The 13321-nt window shown below is 34.2% G+C and overlaps 2 protein-coding genes across 2 annotated transcripts; both read right to left on the bottom strand.

Annotated features, from left to right (window-relative positions):
- Positions 1 to 595: 595 nt before the first annotated feature.
- On the bottom strand, positions 596 to 4477 carry LOC143545285 (transcription factor MYB17-like). Its single transcript, XM_077037203.1, has 3 exons — positions 4303 to 4477; positions 1763 to 1892; positions 596 to 1189 (listed from the first exon to the last, which is right to left on the bottom strand). The coding sequence occupies exons 1-3, from the start codon at positions 4433 to 4435 to the stop codon at positions 685 to 687; spliced, it is 768 nt and encodes a 255-aa protein (XP_076893318.1). The 5' UTR covers positions 4436 to 4477; the 3' UTR covers positions 596 to 684.
- Positions 4478 to 7703: 3226 nt separating this feature from the next.
- On the bottom strand, positions 7704 to 12685 carry LOC143545284 (DEAD-box ATP-dependent RNA helicase 6-like). The gene is made up of 10 exons (XM_077037202.1): positions 12189 to 12685; positions 11424 to 11484; positions 11102 to 11336; positions 10782 to 11020; positions 10438 to 10689; positions 10031 to 10211; positions 9854 to 9942; positions 9703 to 9776; positions 9486 to 9606; positions 7704 to 8135 (listed from the first exon to the last, which is right to left on the bottom strand). Exons 1-9 carry the CDS (start codon positions 12515 to 12517, stop codon positions 9528 to 9530), a joined length of 1539 nt encoding a protein of 512 aa, XP_076893317.1. The 5' UTR covers positions 12518 to 12685; the 3' UTR covers positions 7704 to 8135; positions 9486 to 9527.
- Between the last annotated feature and the right edge of the window lie 636 nt (positions 12686 to 13321).

Genomic DNA, 13321 nt, shown 5'->3' with positions numbered 1-13321 from the left:
CGCCTCCAAGTTATCTCCAGTTCCGGTGAAAACTCACCCGCCCGAAGGCCCACTGGTGGTAAAACAGGATCAAACTGAAGATCACAAAAATCTCAGTCTTCTTTCATTAAACCACCTGTGTTCCCCCAAAATGTTGTAAACGCGAATTTAATTTGAGTCTCCATTAAGAAAACCCAAACTCTCTACCAACACACCACATTGGGAAGGACGTAGCATAGAGTTGATAATAATTATATTTTAAATTACCCATTGATCATTTTTAATAATTACCAACGTATGTGAGCAAATCACTTTACCTTCCAATTCCATGTTTGTTTTACCAATATATTTGTTGATTAATTAAAAAAAGTATGCTTAAATCAAATAACAATATGTCTACGGATCATTTGGTATACAAATATACAATATGCATCAACATACAAGCGAACAAAGTATGCTTAAATCAAGTTAGTAAAGAACATAGTTGTTTTCGACTTTTCGTAGCGAATTTCATAATTTATATATATATGAAGTTTACTTCAACATGTCGATTTGTTTACGACTAATCATAATACATCGAAGACGTTGGTTAAAACTAAAAAGAAACTTTGTCTTCTTATAGACGGGTTAAACCAAACTACCAAAACAAAACCCGTCAACCTGCCAACCCGAACTAGTATTAAGTTTTTAGCTAACTTAACTAAACTAAGCTTCTAAGAAGCTCATGTCATTGTTCCCATGAAAATCAAAGAACAACTGCATCACGGTATCCGACGAATCTTCCATTTCACTCGGGCTCGACGGGTTTGTAATCGTACCCTCGGGTTCGTGGTCTAGTTTGGACCTCATTTCCGTGGTGGTGCTAGAAACCGGGCTAAAGCAGACTGGTTTCCCCTTACGAAAAGATTCACCGACTTCTGAGTGCCAAACACGAAGGAAATAGTCGGTGTTGGGTGACGTGAGTTGTGAGAAACCCGACGCTTCCATTGAGAGTCGGGCCTCGGCTTCCAGCCTGGCGCTCTCCCATTGTGCCATGTGGCGGGTGGAAGAAGAGGTGGGGAGGCGTATTGTTGAGCCCTCTAGATAAAACGGCTCGTGAGTCTGTGGGTCAATGCCCTTAGACACGAGGCGTTTTCTTAAGTGAGTGTTCCATAAGTTCTTGATCTCGTTATCTGTTCTTCCGGGTAGTTGAGCAGCAATTGCAGCCCACCTGAAAATATTGAAGGTTGAGTAAAGTGAACGCGCAAAGCGTTGTTGTACTTTTTACTTTACAGAGCCGAATTCAAAATGGTCAAAACCGAACTGAAAACCTTATGAATTTGTTTTGGTTTCGGTTTCAAATAAAAAACTCTTAATTTTAACAGGATAAATGCTTATTGGTTCTGGTTCAACTGAATTAAATTTTTTAAAACGTATAACTAAATTTGGTTAAACTGAAAACCAAACCGAGTCGATTTTAAACTGTTTCGGTTTGGTTTTCAGTTTACTTGGTTTGTAACCAACTATTAAACCAGTATAAATAGTTTAAAGCAGAAAACTTGGTACACGTAGAAAGTTATCAAGGTGTGTTTTTAATATGCTTTTAAAGCATATTAGATTTTTTTTTTAAAAAAATTGTAAACGACTAAACGTTACGATCATATTTAACACGCTCATTATTTAAGACATTCGGATAAAGTGAAACAAACGTATAGAATCTGATTAGAACAAAAATGATCATTTTGACTCGAACACGCTTTAACTTGTTAATTGTGAGTAACTAAGAAAACCAAAGAGATGATACCTGTTGCCAAGAATGGCATGTAACTGCATAATGAGTTGTTCTTCTTTCGGTGTGAAGGGACCGCGTTTGATGTCTGGTCGGAGGTAATTTGCCCATCGTAGACGACAACTCTTCCCGCAACGAAGAAGACCTATGACCAAAGGTATAAATACATGTATAGGTTATCTAAATTTCGATTTTCAGTACACAAAAAAGTTATGAAACTATATATACATGCAACATTCTTATTAAGAAATTGCTAAGTTTTACAAAAGATATTTTAAGGTTGAAAAAAATGCTTATTTACATTTATGAAATAATATTCAAAACAACATGTAAGCTTGTTTTTAATTATTTGTCGAGCTGTTCGCGAGCTACTCGAGTTCGGCTCGTTAAAAAGTTCGACTGAGCTGAGCTTAATCGAGCCCTAGACCGAGCTTGAGTTTAAAAGTAAGATTGTTTAATAAAAGAGTCCGAGCCCGAGCTTCAATTATCGAGCTCGAGCCTGCTCGCGAGCCTAAAAGGGCCTGCCATTCATATAATTTTTTAAAATTTATATTTAATAATTGTTAATTAATATATATAATCTTATGAAAAAAAATATATAAAAAAACTTAATTAATATGTATTATTTTATACATAAAATTATAAAAGAAAAAAGTATATAAAAATATTTATAATTATATAAAAAATAATTGATAAATAGTAAATGAGCCGAGCTCGAGCTTGAAAATCTACTGACGAACCGACACTGGCGAAGCTTGGACGAAAATGTTGAGGGGGCCGGACGAAAATAAACATTATAAAATCAGTAAACGGAGGGGGCCTTGATCAAATTTTCTGTTGAAAACGAGTAAATTTACACTACGTATAAAAAATGTCGAGCAAAAACGGGTAAATTTGCACATCAAAAACGGAGGGGGCCGGGGCGACCCCTAGCCCCAACTATCCTTCGCCATTGTGAACCGAGCTCGAGCTTTGAAAATAGAGCTTGAAACAATCCGAGCTCTAGTTTTATGTAGTTAAACGACCCAAGATCGAGCCTAGTTGAGCTAAGCTAGTTTGCACTGCTAATAATAATTAAATATAAATGATTTTAATACAGCATGTTGGGTACAAGTGAACATTGACATATGTATTGGTGACGTATAGCTTCTATAGTCATAACTCAAAAGCAGAAGGCTGTACACATTGTACATATACTTTAAATGTACTAAGCAAGAAAAAGAATAGCCTACACCTTCACCAATATAAACTAGGAAAAACAGTAGAAGAATAGATTTTTTGGGAGGTGGTGAAGATTTTGGTCATACTTGTTTTTCATAAATAATTAAAAAAAAAATATCTAAATTGTTGTTATAAACTTATAATTCATAGATTGAATTTCTTTTAGAACACGCGATACATATTTTTTCAAACACGCGTAACACTAGAAGAAATTTGTTGACGACCGTAGTCGACCTATATCAACATGTCGTTGGGAAAATATTGTCAGCAAAACTGAGACGCTAAAGGTTAAATATGTCGCCCTGTGACTCTACCCTCACGTTAGTCATCACATCAAACACCCATCCTTGCTTCAAGTACTCTTGTTTTCTCTCTAATGTTACGTCCACTTTCAAATGCTCTTTAAAAAAAGTTAATATACATAGTGTGCATGTGTGTGTGTGAGGAACCTACAGTATACGTACACGGCCGTTTGGAATTCTTGACGCCAATAAAGGAATGCACCATTTCTGGATGCCGGGCCCACTTACGAGTCATTGAGTTGTGGCCGGAGGGCCGGACCCAAGTAATCTATTATTTGTGTTAATGAATATAAGGGCTAATTAGGGTTCTATTAGTTTGTTTGTTCACCAAGGTGAGTCTATTATATGTTTACCAAGTTAGAATTATTCCTATGAAGGAGAGATTATAATATAGATTTTTGAGTTATATTTTTTTATGACAGTATTTAAAGTTATCACTATATTCTTCTTGTGTGTTCGTCGATTGAGTTATACTGATTCAGTCGAACCAAGTTTAAACATATCTTAATAGCATCAAATCAAGCTCGAACTTCACTTGTTCTATTTGTAACCTCCTCTTTCCATTAAAAATAAATTTAGCTTTTCAAAAGTTATGAAAAAAAAATTAACTTTACTCTTATCACTTGTGTTCATTACTAAACTTTTATTTTTATTTAATCCCATATTTTCTAACCACTGTACTTATTTAAAATATAACTATTATCAAAATATTTAAAGTATTAAACATTATAATATCATTATTTTATATTTAAACAATTCACCTTTATTAAATTATTAAGCCCTAAAAATGTCACTCAAAACATTTTAACCCTTTGTTCTTATAGAGTATTTTGCAACAAAACCCTAGCTTGCAGGTTTATCAAGAATATTAAAAACGTTGTTTGTTTTTTAATATTCTTGATGAACCTGAACTTAAAATATGTTAACTTTAGTTAGCTTTTCACAGTAAACTAAAGTTAACATATTATGATAATACTGTTTTGTTGAATCAGTATAATCTCCAAGAAGTCGGGAAGATGATCCAACACGTACCAGCGTGTTTCGGAAGAGATCTCCAGCTTCCATGCCCATTTTTCTTAATGTACTCGATCAAAATGTCGTCTTCTTTTTTATCCCAAGGTCCTCGTTTCAACCCTGTCTTCTCACAACACGGTGCTCTCACCATTATAATGTATAAGAATGAATTAGAAGTAGAAGAGCAAGCTTGAGGAGGTTAACTTTGAGCAGTAATAATAATAATAATAATATTAAGGGAGAGAGAGAATTGCAAGCTGGATTGGATGAAGTCTATACATGCATTTATTGCAAGCTTGCATCAAAATATAGTGATTGATCTATTATCAAACTATGGATAGATTTTGCATTTTGTGGAGAACTATTTTTGTAATATTAACTAGTGTTGGGTAGGTCGGTAAAACCCGGGTGATGATAGTTTGATAGACCGGGGGTTGAGGCGGTAAGTTTATGTGAGTTTGGTCGGTTTCGGTTATGTACGTTATGATACCATAGCTAAAAACAAAACAAAATAGAAAGATAAAAATGAAAATTGAGGTGGATTAATGGGGTGATGTCGGTCGGTAAAACTCGGGCGTTGATAAGATCTAAGTGTTGTTGATCTCGGGCGTTGAGACGGTGAGTCTACACAAATTCGGTCGGTTTCTGTCATATTTGTTACGGTACCGGAACGAAAAAAACAATAAGCAAAAAATAAAATTGGTATTCGGTTACATTTGTTACGGTACCGGAATTAAAACAAAATGTGATGAGTATACACGAATTATGTCTGTTTCGTCAAGTGTGTTACGATATTAGAACTAAAATAAAAACAAAACTATATGCAAAATGTTGTGGACGAATATAGTGTCGCCAAGTGATCCAATAAAAGCTTAGCAGTACAAAGTCCTTAATTATTATACAGTAGCAGCACAAAATCCTCAATTGTTATATAGTAATAATGTATACATTTATAAGAGAAAATCTAAATAGTAAATACTATCTAGTGACATATATCTTGTATATATATCTATAAGTACGTGTAGCCAATGTTGCAAAAATCCTGATTAGGCACTGATTAATCCTTGACTAATCGCTATTTTCTATTTCACTGATTAATTTTAGGCTAGTCAGCTAATTAATCGGTCAACGGTCAAATCCAGCCCAAAATAACATGCAAGATTACAGCCAATTATTGTCATAATTTATATATGACCAATCATTTCGATTTATCAGTATATAACACTTATTTACTATTGCTTATTATTCAATTACCTAAGCTATAGTCTGTGTATATGTCTTTTTTCTCACTACACGTAAAAATGGTTGTGAGTTGTGACGAGACGTGTAACTAGAGGTAATAATATAGATATATTAAAGACTATATGCTTTAAAGAAAGTTTTAAGTTGACTTAGCTTTCACTTGTTTATAATTGTTTGACCACTGACATGACCTCCTGAGTCCTGTCTAATATTGTCAAATTAGAAAGAAAGAAATAATGGGTTTTGGTTTTCACTCGCATAGGTTTTAAACTTTAAAAAAAAACTTTTAATGTTTTATCAATTGAATTGTGAAAATTATTAAGTTTACTTCAATCTTGTATTTTGGTTTCATGGTTACATTATACTAATAACACTATACTTGATCTTGTTCTAGAATATATAAATTATCATTATCCCATATGTGTAAATTTAAAAAAATATAAACTTTAAACATTAAAAAAAATCCATCTCAAAAGTTTTTAACAAAACTAAAATACAAAATTTGCAAGTGGCTTGAACTGCTTTCAGTGACGGCTTTTATCTTTCGGGAATTATGGTTTGGTTTGACGCATTATTAGTCACCAATAAGAAGAGAAATTTGGTTCACACGATTAGTCTTTCCGCGTGGTGAATTATTTGTCGGTCCCGTAAGTTTTTTCTAGTGCAGTTAGTTGAAACGATCTAATTTTTTACTCATCCTTATTTATTCGTTTTTCATGAATTGCGAATACGGATAGTAAAAGTTTTGTCAATTGGACCGAGTGGCTTAAAGACCCTATCTTAATCATGTAATTTTTTTCTAGCTTTTACTAGTGTCGTAATTTTATAAATCTAAAACACAATCAAATATTTAAATTTGTGACAGTTTTAAAACATATAATAGAGTTGAGAGGAGTTTTGGTACATTCTGTATTAAACAAAAATAATAATAAAAAAAAGAAATTTTTATAAATAAAGAACAAACAGGGAAAAGTAAAATTTATTGCTTTGTTTCATTTTTTCTGGCTTTCCCCTGCATTTATACGCTCACAATTCAATTAACACATTTTACTGTTTGTGTGAATTTATTAGTCTATACTACGTATAAAGAAGTCTGATTAACTAATATCTCTCTGACTCACTAGGTCGGTTAAGTAAGACCAAGCTTTATGTTTCATATTTATTTCGTTTTAATAATAATAATAACAATAATAATAATAATAATAATACCTAAAGAACGTGTCTTCTTCATATACTATTTGGTATTCCAAAAAAGGAATATATGTTTCCTTTTAGTTTGAGACCCTATTGGTACCATGTTTAATAAAACATGTTAAATGTAGTTAGATAAAATGTAGCTTGTAGAAACTAGATTTGAATATGAGGCCTCTTTTAAAAGGATTCGATCAATTACATGACAGCAACCGCTTAAAGGTTAAAACTTAAAAGACGTGTGTTAACTACATGAGAACTCTCAATTTATATTAAAGAGTGAGTACACGAATACGTTCCATCAATTAGGTCTCCGTCTTATCATGTCTTGAGGATGCATTGCAAGTAGGTATAATTTTAATTTTTTTCTTTTGTATGTTTTTTGTTACCCCAACTCAATCCCTATGTTAGATCTCGTCGTCGTTTGCCATCGAAGACATCTCCCACTCTGACGTCCTTGTTACGAATGTTGTTCATATGGTGTGAAAAGCAGTTGGTTACGTAGTTTTAGGATTATGTTGTCTTTTGGCCATCAGGAAGCACTAGATCGAAAATCAAAGATAAGAATATAGTTAATTGCTAAAAGATTACCATTGTATTTCTACATGTAATATACGCTACCTTATATTATTAATATTTTAACAAGTCTTGCAAAATGGACGGTTAGATCAGACAACTCGTTTATTTCAAATCGGGTCCAGATCAAAATGGGATGTCTTGAAAAGTATCACTGGCGGCTAACGATGAAGAACGGCAATGAAGGTCATAAAAAAGTTGGTAGTAGTAAAGGCAACGAGAGTGGTGTTGGCGTCAGTGCCTGTAGTGGAGCCAATGATTTGTGGACAACAATGGTGTTGTCTAACAACCAGACGACATCGATGGTTGCAGTGGTGGTGAGTGGCGACTACAGTGAAGAATTGAAGATGATGCTCGTGGTGGCAGAGGTTTTTTAACATAAAACCACCCACTTTGGTCTGAATACGTACTAATTTCTAACCCAAACCAAAATGTCTTATTAAACGAACCAGCTCTGACCCATTACCGCACACAATTTACCAGGCATACGTTTATATTAAATTTTAAAAGGAACTGCAACTGTTATTCAAACTCCAAAATCAGTTCTTTAAGCATCAAGGAAACTTAAAAGCAACTTAACATGGGTGTTACCACATGTTAAACGATCTAAAAAGACGAGACACGACGACATTGTCAAACATAAAACAAAGAAAGAAACATTAGTCTTGAAGTGGTTTACCTAAAAACACCTCAAAACACAAAGCATCATATCACTTTAAGTGTTGACTTTGGTTAAGAACAGAAAAAAATCCAACATCTTAAATTAAGAAACCAATTCTCATCCCAACATAATTATGTTATTCCAATAGCCTTCAACAATACTCGATCCACGTCACTGCCACCTGTAAATAGAAAAAAAAAAAGATTAGTCAATAACAATGAACCTATTATAATCAACTTATGAATATAATCTCAGTTTTATCCCCATAACTTGGTTTTATAACATGTACGTATATATATATAACTAAAATATACATTGAGCATTAATTACCGAATATTGTTACCATAACCGATACCATACCGAAACAGTACCAACTTAACACAACCAGTACCAGTATTCGTTTTTTCATGTTTTTAGAATTGGTACCTTTCAATTTCGGTATTTTCAATCGTACCAAACCAATGAAATTGGTACGGTATTCGGTATACAATTTTCAGGGCCGTCTCCGAGCATTTAAATACCTTGACCAAGCCGAAATAAAAAAGGCCCATAGAGACCCTAACAAGTAACAAAATATATAAACTAATTTTTTAAAACGACGATTAATGTTACATTTTTTAATGTTTCAATTTAGTTTAGGCCCAATAGCTTAAATAAATTATGGATAAAAAAATTATATTTGAAATGGTTAAGATCCATACCTATTTTATAAAAAAAGTAACATATATCTAAAAAAAATTGACCCCAAAAGGTTACGTGCCTCAGCCGATCACGCGGCTCGCCTTACCCAGGGGTTGGCCTTGACGATTTTTTCGGTTCAGTAAGGGTACTTTCAAAGTTGGAATTTATGATGTTTTTAACATGGTCAGGATCCCATCTCCATCACATGGGAAATTGGGAATTGACTAGCATTACTATTGAATGTATAGTACACCATAAAAATCATATTTTCCTAACACTTATTGTTGGAAGTTTTACAGGCAACATGAAAGAGCAAATTTTTGTCTTCTGCAACTAAATGTTTGCCATGTGGTTCAGCACATGCACTTTGACTGACTAATAGGGAATATGACCCGGTACAAATATTAAAGTTTTTCACTTGTAGCCTTCTAATATTTATAACAAGAAACTCTGTGTGATCGAATTCTAGAATGAACAGAAAAATGTCTATTTATAAATAATACTAATAAAATAAATCATGTTTTAAAAAGTGTCATTACTAGAATGTGCCACATTGAGCAAAACCTGGCCTAAGAATGCATCATTTGAACCATTCAAGTTAAAAAAAATTAACCATCTTCAAAATAATCACAAAAAACGTTTTCACATTATAAAAATATTATAAATTAATCACTTTCTAAAACTATGATTTAAACAATGTTTTGTCATGTAGCAAGTGACTTGAATTTATTCGAGATGTGAGTAAAACTCAAATTGGAATATGGCCTTGGGTTCCTTTTATGGGAACGATGTTTCTATTAATTTATTTCAATGCAAAATTATAGTTTAACAGTTAAAAGTTAAAACTCACCACCAATCACCATGCAGCATCTTCTAAGTTAAGTCGGTCCAATCACCGACAATATATAGCCTGATCAATAAACGGAGGGATCTGCTTTATCTCGGTTCCAAGTTCTTGTTCAATCCTATACCTGAGGAAAGAAGATAAAAAGCAAGTAAATTAAATAAAAGTGAGTTAAAATTTTAAATCATAAACTCTTGCAAGTATAAAGGAATAATATGCGTACAGATTAAAACGATCTTCATAAGTAATAAGATTCACTGCTAAACCAAGGTGTCCAAACCTCCCTGATCGACCAACCTGCATTAGGAATCATTTAATATTTTCTTAAGATTTAAATACGGTAACCAAACTATGAAATAAAATTCCAACCATACCCTGTGCAGATATGTTTCAGAGTTTTTCGGAAAGTCAAAATTGATAACAACGTTTACTGCTTGAATATCAATACCCCTAGTGAACAAATCTGAAAAAATATATGACAAGAGATTTAAGTTAACAAAATAATTCAAAAAAAATATTTATAACGCAATACAAAAAAAAACAAGCAGTACCTGTGCAGACAAGATTCCTGCAAGCACCGTTACGAAAGTCATGAAAAACTCTGTTACGGTGATCTTGAAGCATTTTAGCATGAATGTAGAAACAAGAGTAACCAAGCTCTGTAATTTTCTTGGCCAATAGTTCAACCCGGTTTACAGAATTGCAGAAAATGATTGATTGGTTGATTTGAAGCTGTAAATAATGAAAACAGAAATGTTAAGCTTCTGATTAGTAAAAGAGAATCTACAAAAAAGGTGTTTGGATATGAGTGTTAAAAATGATTATTTTGTATTGAATAATCAACAGAATCAGAAAATCACCTATAACATTAACATGTGGTTATGCTAATTAAAGTTTTAAAAATCAAATAACTAGATGTTTGAAGGTTTAAATATTCTGATTATAAAAAAGCTAAAACCTTCGAGAAAAGAGTGTTGAGGCAGTGAACTTTCTGTCGTTCTTCAACAAAAGCATAAAACTGTGTTATTCCCTTAAGTGTAAGTTCGTCCATGAGGTTAATTACATACGGCTTCTGAAGATATCTATCTTTGAAATCCTTGACTGTCACAGGAAATGTTGCGGAAAACATTAAAATTTGACGATTCCTAGGCATAAAATGAATCAGTTGCTCTACTGATGGCTGAAACTCCGGTGACAAAAGTTTATCAGCCTGTAAAAATATAGGAAAGATATAACTAACATACAAAATTAAAAGATATGAGACTATTAACAGAAATAATTACACAGATAATTAAGTTGCACCTCATCCATAACAAGCATTGCACAATCTTTCAATGCACAGATTCCTTTTTTTGCAAGATCTAATATTCTTCCAGGAGTACCGACAAGTAAATGAACTGGTTGGTATAATCGCATGATGTCATCTTTCAAGCTCGTCCCACCAGTGGTTACCATGACTTGAATGCTTAGATGTTTTCCAAGTTCTTTGCACACTTGTGACGTCTGAAGAGCCAACTCTCGGGTTGGAACAAGTATAACAACTGCAAAATGGATAACGTTTTAGCTTTTCACAAATCAGATATCAAAAACCATAGAATAGGTGAATAGTTAAAACTTAAAACCTTGAATGACATTTTTGTCTATATCGATTTTTTCTAAAGCGGGAATGCAGAAAGCAGCTGTCTTCCCCGTGCCATTTTTAGCTCTTGCAAGAATATCACTTCCCGTGAGAGCAATGGGGATGCTTTCCTCCTGAATTGGAGATGGCCTCTCAAACCCCTTCTCGTATATCCCCATAAGTAACTCACGCTTGAGAAAGTAGTCTTCAAACTCGTTTCCTTTTGTGGCTGTCACATCCTGAAAGAATGGAAAATTAATAAATAATTTTAAATTATATTCTCAGACACAACAGAATTAGAACGTGTATAACAAAAACAAACATACTTCTGTCCTGTATCGCGTATCAGCCGGTGGGAGCCTCAACTGTGCCTTCCAATCTTGAGAACTGCAATGAGACCGGAGTTTGGACATTTAGACTTCCACGTTAGTCAACAATAGCCAACAAACACACTTTTAACATTGCACACGCCATATACAAGAATACAAAATAATGCACAAATCATCTACAACAACAACATATATACCGCCTTAATAGCAAAATTAAAGCCATTAAACAAGACTTCCATATATTTGTAGCACCATATATCTAGCATAAAAAAGTTTAAACCATACATCAAAATTCTCCATTATAAACAAACAAGATGATTACAACAATAACAAATATACTACCTTAAAAAGCAAAATTAACGCCATTAAACAAGACTTCCATATATCTGTACCACCTAACACCAAAACACCATATATCTAACATAAAGAGTTTCAACAATCAAAGTCCTCAGTACACAAAACCGGATAAGTAACCTTGATGTTTTATGCAATTCAATCACCATTTGGCTAAACAAAACAAACATAATAACACACATTGCAGCATCAAGAATAAGCAAAACATACATATAAACATCTAACATAATGTTAACCACTAATTGTATGTATTAGCTTCACACTGCCCAGCCGAGCTTAGGTCATTTAAGCTCATATAAAACAACTAATAAAGTAATAAACGAGTCAATCCGTCGAGCTCAGGCTCGCCTCGTTTACACCCCTAACATACACATAAACATCCAACACAACATTAACCACCAACCATACCTAGCATCAGCCGCTTCCGACTGCACCGTCTTCTCGACTTCATCAACCGCACTCGACTCATTCCCCACCGCATTCCTCCTCAACCACTGCTGCTGCTGCTGCTGCTGTTGAAACTGCACCGGATTCCTTTGCGGATACTGTTGCTGCTGCTGGTAACTCTTCTGCTGCTGAAAATTAGGGTTAGCGTTTCCATAATAACCTCCACCACCACCACCGCCGCCGCCGCGGCCAATTCCCGGTGGATACCTACCACCACCACCTCCACGTGCGTAATTATTATTATTATTATTATTAATATTAGGATTGTTATTATTATTGTTGTTGTTCATATTGAACTGTGGCGTAAGTAAAAGCTAATGAATTAACTAACCGCCGATACCGATCTGAAACCCTAATTATAAATTATAAAAATATATACAGACGACAACAATTAGAGAGCAAAATCGATGGCGTAAAAAAATATAAGCCAATGTGTTTTGCGATTAGAGATTGAATCTGAAGAACAATTTGAGCTAAAAATGAAAACACACGAGAGAATGATAGCAAACAGGAAATGAAAATGGCTTTCTATTTAGGGCTCCGATTTGGAATCCATTTCTGGTTTTTTATTTGTTTGTTTTATTTTTTAACTTTTATGGATAAAACGCAAATCGTATGTTTATTTGTATAGGTGCACAAAATACCCGGTTTCGGATCCGGCTGGATGTGTTTGATTCGAAATCGGTTCTTACTTGTACATGACTCGTGGGTACGACCTGGTATTGGGTTTCTTACTTTCTCTCCTGACCTGACTTGTGCCCGAACCCGACTCCGACCCAGACTTGTTGGAACCGTTTCCATCTTTACCCGATCAAAACCCGACCCTACCCTACCCGAAAACTCGGTCAAAACATGGTCATATACCCGACTATACCCGGAACATGTTCCTTCCCAACCCTACCCGAAACCCGAAAAACTGGAAAACTCAGTCAAATACCCGACTATACTCAGAAGTCGAAACTATTTTCCGTCCGACCTTACCCGAAACCTAGAAACTCGGTCAAAACCTAGTCAAATACATGGAACCAGTTCCTACCCGACTCGGTTTTGATTTTTGTTGGCCATTCTCGAAACTGGTTCCTACCCGCTTCTGT

Source organism: Bidens hawaiensis, unplaced genomic scaffold (assembly GCF_021521415.1).
Source record: "Bidens hawaiensis isolate Kalapana, Puna unplaced genomic scaffold, B.hawaiensis_p1.1 tig00013876_1, whole genome shotgun sequence".
Taxonomy (NCBI): domain Eukaryota; kingdom Viridiplantae; phylum Streptophyta; class Magnoliopsida; order Asterales; family Asteraceae; genus Bidens; species Bidens hawaiensis.
This window is presented reverse-complemented; position numbering and strand designations above follow the sequence as displayed.